Below are 7,309 nucleotides of genomic sequence, written 5' to 3' on the forward strand. Positions count from 1 at the left end.
TGTGTGTGTGTCTGTGTGTGTGTGTCTGTGTGTGTGTGTCTGTGTGTGTGTGTCTGTGTGTGGTAAATTATATATGTGTGTGTCAGCTTGGTAGAGAGAACCTTTAACTGAAAAGCCATCTCATCAGGTAGTCTTATAATTTTAAAATTTTGCTTTAATGACAGCCTAGTATGTTTTATTATAAATAAATATAAATGAAAGTTGCATGTGTGTATTACTTACATTAAAGATATTTCATTCTGTAAAATGCAAATGTTAAAAGAAGTTAATGAGTCATAGACATAAAAGGAGAAACATAGCTAAGTTTAAATCCTGTGCTAATGATTAAGTAAGCATTCAATAAAGTTAGCAAAGATTTATCTTTATTAACTAATAATATGGTTTTATACATTAATTCATTTTTATACCTACAATAAATATATGTTCATCAAAACTTGCATTATTGTATATTGATCTTTTTTTGTGTGAAGATAGAGCAGTGTAGGAATCATACTATATATGAGGATGCCTAAGGACAACATTTTTGCCATCATCTGAGTTCCAGCAAACAAACTCTTGATATCAGGTGTCAGCTCGATGGAAAGAACCTTTACCTAAAATACCACTTGTCCAGGCAAAGTACAATAATTTTAAATACTTAGCTTTAATGGCTACAAAGTATGTTTTAATTAAAATAAATGGAAATAAAACAATTACTTACTATTTATTATTTATTATTTATAACCTATTTCTAGGATTTCTGCTTAAATAATTTTCAAGGCCTTATTTCACACAGATATATAAACAACGACAACTCTGATTAAGACATCCATTGTTGGGTCAATATTTTGAATAATATATTGATGTGTCATGTCTTCTATCTCAATATTAATTAAAATGACGTGAAATATTTATAGATAACTTTGCATTCTGTCTCTATCACAGCTTTGATCTGGCAGTAACTACACTTCCCCATGGCTTTCCTACAGGATGGGAACCACACTGCAGTGGCAGAGTTCATTTTAATGGGTTTAACAGATGACCCAGTCCTTGGAGTCATCCTCTTTACCATCATCCTGTGCATCTACCTAGTAACTGTGTCTGGGAACCTCAGCACCATCCTTCTCATCAGAGTCTCTTCCCAGCTCCATCACCCCATGTACTTTTTTCTCAGCCACTTAGCTTTTGTTGACATGGGCCTTTCATCATCGGTCACACCCAATATGCTTGTCAACTTCCTGCTGGAGAGAAAGAGTATCTCCTACAGTGGATGTGGCATCCAGCTCGGTTCAGCTGATTGCATTGCATCAGTTGAATGCTTCCTTCTGGCTGCCATGGCTTATGATCGTTTTGTGGCAATCTGCAACCCATTACTTTATTCCATCAAAATGTCCACACAAGTCTGTATCCAGTTGGTTGTAGGATCTTATATAGGGGGCTTTCTTAATGCTTCCCTTATCATCATGGTTTACTTTTTTTCTTTTCTCTTCTGTGGATCAAATAGAATAGATCATTTTTTCTGTGATTTTGCTCCTTTGGCACAACTATCCTGTTCTGATGTCAGCATCTCTGTACTTCTTATCTCATTTTCTGCTGGCTCAGTCACTATTATCACAGTGTTTGTCATAGCCATCTCCTATTCCTACATCCTCATCACCATCCTGAAGATGCGCTCCACTGAGGGTCGACACAAGGCCTTCTCCACCTGTACCTCCCACCTCACTGCAGTCACTCTCTACTATGGAACTGTCACATTCATCTATGTGATGCCCAAGTCTAGCTACTCCACAGAGCAGAACAAGGTGGTGTCTGTGTTTTACATGGTGGTGGTCCCCATGTTGAACCCCCTCATCTACAGCCTCAGCAACAATGAAATTAAAGGTGCTTTGAAGAGACAGCTTGGTATGAAAACACTTTCTTAGAATAATCTTGAGGGTTTTGTAATAGAATATGATGATAAATTATGCAGATGATCATAATCATCTCAGGCTTGATTGTTAGGCTTATGAATAATCTTTTTCCTTCTCATTCTCTTTCTCTCCAAGAACTTATAGCTCTTTTGTTTTTTTGTTTTTTTTTTTTTTTTTTTTTGGTTTTTCGAGACAGGGTTTCTCTGTGTAGCCCTGGCTGTCCTGGAACTCACTCTGTAGACCAGGCCGGCCTCGAACTCAGAAATCCGCCTGCCTCTGCCTCCCGAGTGCTGGGATTAAAGGCGTGCGCCACCACAGCCCGGCGCTCTTTTGTTTTATTACATTTCCTCCCTTTGTATTTTTATATCCCTCTTTGATAATTTTATGAAAGTGTGTGCATTATTTTCTCAGTCGCTCCCCAACTCCTGTTAGTCCTAAATCTGTTTCTCAACATGATGATACCTTTTTTTTTTTACTATCAAATAATACTTTTGCTAGTATGTAGGCTATTATGTGACCTAAGCACAGTCATCTTACCAAAGGTCAAACCCTTAAAGACAATTGATTCTTCTCCTGTCATCTATCAGTTGTTAATTATGCTTCAGCTAGTGGTGCTTTTCATGATTACTTTCCACGGCCACATTTGAATTTGTCTGATTTTAGCTCATACATGTGGACACAGTTATGAGTTCATATCTACAACCATTGTGTTGTATCTGAAAAAAGGGGGTTCTTTGTAGTCATTCAAAAGTCTCCTTGTAGTCATCTACCATCTCTGTCTCCTGCAATATTTTCACCCACTCATTGACAAGATGCCTGTGCTTGTTGATGAGAGGGGGATAAAATGGATGTCCCATTTAGATCTCTGCCTTCCACAGTGGTCTCTAATACCCTGAATACTGAGGACTTGTGTGTTAATTGCCAGCTACAGCAATTACCAGATATTTCTCTGATGAAGGTTGGGAAGTATTCTAATCTATGGGTATAATGATAAGTCTTTTAAAAGTGGTTTAATAATCCATCCATTTAATAGTACAATAGTCATAGATTTTTTGCTATGGCTTTTGACCTATCTAGCACAGGTTTTGGCTATGAGACTATTGATAGTGTGGGTTTCATCTTGTGTACATAGCCTTTTTTCCCTTTTTTATTGGATATTTTGTTTATTTACATTTCAAATGTTATCCCCATTTCCCATCTGCAACACCCCTTAACATCCCCCCTCCCCTGCTTCTATGAGGGTGTTCTTCCACCTACCCATTCCTGCCTTCCTGCCCTCAAATTCCTCTATATTGGTGCATCAAGCCTTCAGAGGACCAGGGGCCTTTCCTCCCATCCATGACTAACAAGGCCATCCACTGCTACATATGAGGCTGGAGCCATGGGTCCCTCTACGTATACTCCTTGGTTGGTGGTTTAGTCCCTAGGAGCTCTGGGTGTGTGTGTTGGGGGTCTGGTTGGTTGATATTATTGTTCTTCCTATGGGGTTGCAAACCCCTTCAGCTCATTCAGTCCTTTTTCTAACTCCTCCATTGGAGATCCCATTGGGTCAGTCCAATTGTTAGCTGTGAGCATCTGCCTCTGTATTTATAAGGCTCTGGCAGAGCCTCTCAGGAGACAGCTATATCAGGCTGCTGTCAGCATGCACTTTTTGATATCCACAGTAGTGCACATGGGGTGGATCCCCAGGTGGGGCAGCTTTAGAAGGCCTTTCCTTCAGTATCTGCTCCACACTTTGTCTCTGTATTTCCTTCCGTGAATATTTTGTTTCCCTTTCTCAGAAGGACGAAGCAGACAAAATTTGGTCTTCCTCCTTCTTGATCTTCATGTGGTCTGTAAATGGTATTTAGGGTATTCCAAGGATTTGAGCTAATATTCACTTACCAGTGAGTGCATACTATGTGTGTTCTTTTGTGAGTGCATGACCTCTCTCAGGATAATATTTTCTAGTTCCATCCATTTGCCTAAGGATTTCATGAATTCATTGTTTTTAATAGTTGAGTAGTACTCCATTGTGTAAATGTACCACATTATCTGTATCCATTCCTCTGTTGAAGAATATCTGGGTTCTTTCCAGCTTCTGACTATTATAAATAAGGCTGCTATGAACATAATGGAACATGTGTCCATCTTATATGCTGGGGCATCTTTTGGGTATATGCCCTGGAGTGGTATTGCTGGGTCCTCAGGTAATGCTATGTCCAATTATCTGAGGAACCACCAGACTGCTTTCTAGAGTGGTTGTACCAACTTGGAACCCCACTAACAATGGAGGAGTGTTCCTCTTTCTCCACATCCTTGCCAGCATCTGCTTTCAACTGAGTTTTTGATCTTAGCCATTCTGACTGGTGTGAGGTTGAATCTCAAGGTTGTTTTGATTTACATTTCCCTGATGACTAAGAATGACACTTTTCAGGTTCTTCTTAGCCATTCGAGTTTCCTCAGATGAGAATTCTTTGTTTAGCTCTGGACCCCATTTTTTAATAGGGTTATTTGATTCTCTGGACTCTAACTTTCTGAGTTCTTTGTGTATATTGGATATTGATTAGCCTTCTATTGGGCGTCGGGTTGGTAAACATCTTTTCCCAATGTGTCAGTTGCCGCTTTGTCCTGTTGATGGTGTCCTTTGCCTTACAGAAGCTTTGCCATTTTCCCCTGTGAGCATGTGTTTGAGGCTTTCCCCCATTTTCTCCTCTATTAGTTTCAGTATATCTGGTCTTATGTTGAGGTCCTTGATTCACTTGGAATTGAGCTTTGTACAAGGAGATAAGAATTGGACAATTTGCATTTTTCTACATGGTGACCTCCAGTTGAACCTGGAATATTTGTTAGAAATGCTGTCTTTTTTCCCCACTGGATGGTTTTAGCTCCTTTTCTAAAGATCACATAACATAGGTGTGTGGGTTCATTTCTAGGTCATCAATTCTATTCCATTGATCTATGTGCCTGTCTCTATACCAATACCATTCAGTTTTTTTATCACTGTTGCTTTGTAATACAGCTTGAGGTCAGGGATGGTGATTCCCCCAAAATTTCTTTTATTGTTGAGAAGAGCTTTCACTATCCTGAGTTTTTTGTTATTCCAAATGAATTTGAAGATTGCTCTTTCTAACTCTATGAAGAATTGTGTTGGAACTTTGATGGAGATTGCAATGAATATGTAGACTGCTTTTGGCAAGATGGCCATTTTTACTATATTAATCCTACCAATCCATGAGCATGGGACATCTTTCCATCTTCTGAGAACTTCTTCAATTTCTTTTTTAAGAGACTTGAAGTTCTTGTCATACAGATATTTCACTTGCCTGGTTAGATTCACACCAAGGAATTTTATATTATTTGTGACTATTTTGAAAGGTATCATTTCCCTAATTTCTTTCTCAGCCTGTTTATCCTTTGAGTAGAGGAAGGCTACTGATTTCCTTGAGTTAATTTTATATCCAGCCACTTTGCTGAAGTTTTTTTTTTTTTTATCATGTTTAGGAGTTCTCTGGTTTTGGAGCTACTCAAGTATACTATCATATCATCTGAAAATAGTGATATTTTGACTTCTTCTTTTCCAATTTGTATCCCTTTGACCTCCTTTTGTTGTCTAAGTACTCTGGCTAAGAATTCAAGTACTATATTGAATAGGTAGGGAGAGAGTAGGCAGTCTTGTTTAGTCCCTGATTTCAATGGGATTGCCCATTTAGTTTTATGTTAGCTACTGACTTGCTGCATATTTCTTTTACTACGTTTTGATATGGGCCTTGAATTTCTGATCTATCCAAGACTTTTAACTTGAAGGGATATTGAATTTTTCCAGTGCCTTTTTAGCATCTAATGAAATGATCATGTGAATTTTTTCTTTGAATTTGTTTATATAGTGGCTTACATTGATGGTTTTCCTAATATTGAACCATCTCTGCTTCCCTGAATGAAGCCTACTTAGTTGTGGAAGATGATCATTTTGATATGTTCTTGGTTTCGGTTTACAAGAATTTTATTGAGTATTTTTGCATCAATGTTCATAAGTGAAATTTATCTGAAGTTCTCTTTCTTTGTTGGGTCTTCACTTGGTTTAGGTACAAGAATAATTTTGACTTCATAGAAAGAATTGGGAAGTATTTCTTCTGTTTCTATTTTGTGGAACAGTTTGACGAATATTGGTATTAAGTCTTCTTTGAAGGTCTGATAGAATTCTGCACTAAACCCATCTGGTCCTGGGTGGTTTTTTTTTTTTTTTCCGTTGGGAGACTATTAATGAGTGCTGCTATTTCTTTAGGGATTATGGGACTGTTTAGATGGTGTATCTGATCCTTATTTAATTTTGGTACCTGGTATTTGTCTAGAAAATTGTCCAGATTTTCCAATTTTGTTGAATATAGGCCTTTATTGTAGGATCTAATGATTTTTTGAATTTCTTCAGTTTCTGTTGTTATGTCTCCCTTTTCAGTTCTGACTTTATTAATTTGGATACTGTCTCTGGGCCTTCTGGTTAGTCTGGCTAAAGGTTTATCTATCTTGTTAATTTTCTCAAAGAACCAGCTCCTGGTTTTGGCAATTCTTTGTATAGTTCTTTTTGTTTTTATTTGGTTGATTTCAGCCCTGAGTTTGATTATTTCCTGCCGAATACTCCTCTTGGCTGCATTTGCTTCTTTTTGTTCTAGAGCTTTCAGATGTGCTTTCAAGCTTCTAGTGAATGCTTTTTCCAGTTTCTTTTCGTAGGCACTTAGAGCTATGAGTTTTCCTCTTAGCTCTGCTTTCATTGTGTCCCATAAGTTTTGCTGTGATGTGCCTGAATTTTCATTAAATTCTAAAATGTTTTTAATTTCTTTCTTTATTTCTTCCTTGACCAAGTTATCATTGAGTAGAGCATTGTTCAGCGTCCATATATATGTGGGATTTCTGGGTTTTTTTGTTGTTATTGAAGACAAGTTGTAGTGCTTGGTGATCTGATAGGATACATGGAACAATTTCAAGCTTATTGTATCTGTTGAGGCCTGTTTTGTGACCAATTACATAGTAAATTTTAGAGAAGGTACCATGAGGTATTGAAAAGAAAGTATCTTTTTTTGGGGGTGTGTGTGAAATGTTCTATAAAAATCTGATAAATCCATTTGGGTCATAACTTCTGTTAATTTCACTGTGTCTCTGTTGTTTCTTTTCCCATGATCTGTCCATTGTTGAGAGTGGGGTGTTGAAGTCTCCCACTATTATTCTGTGATGTGCAATGTGTATTTTGAGATTTAGTAAAGTTTCTTTTATCAGTGTGAGTGACCTTGCATTTGGAGCATAGATGTTCAGAATTGAAAGTTCATCTTGGTAAATTTTTTCTTTGATGTGTAGGGAGTGTCCTTCCTTATCTTTTTTGATAACTTTTGGTTGAAAGTCAGTTTTATTTGATATTAGAATGGATACTAAGGCTTGTTTCTTGTTAT

At 37.5% G+C, this 7,309-nt stretch overlaps 1 protein-coding gene across 1 annotated transcript; it reads left to right on the forward strand.

The window, feature by feature from the left end:
- Positions 1 to 953: 953 nt before the first annotated feature.
- LOC114621713 (olfactory receptor 483) lies at positions 954 to 1,901 on the forward strand. Its single transcript, XM_028768071.1, has one exon. It carries the CDS (start codon positions 954 to 956, stop codon positions 1,899 to 1,901), a length of 948 nt encoding a protein of 315 aa, XP_028623904.1.
- The last annotated feature ends 5,408 nt before the right edge of the window (positions 1,902 to 7,309 follow it).

The sequence above is a fragment of the Grammomys surdaster genome, unplaced genomic scaffold, assembly GCF_004785775.1.
Source record: "Grammomys surdaster isolate TR1022 unplaced genomic scaffold, NIH_TR_1.0 184, whole genome shotgun sequence".
Lineage (NCBI taxonomy): Eukaryota > Metazoa > Chordata > Mammalia > Rodentia > Muridae > Grammomys > Grammomys surdaster.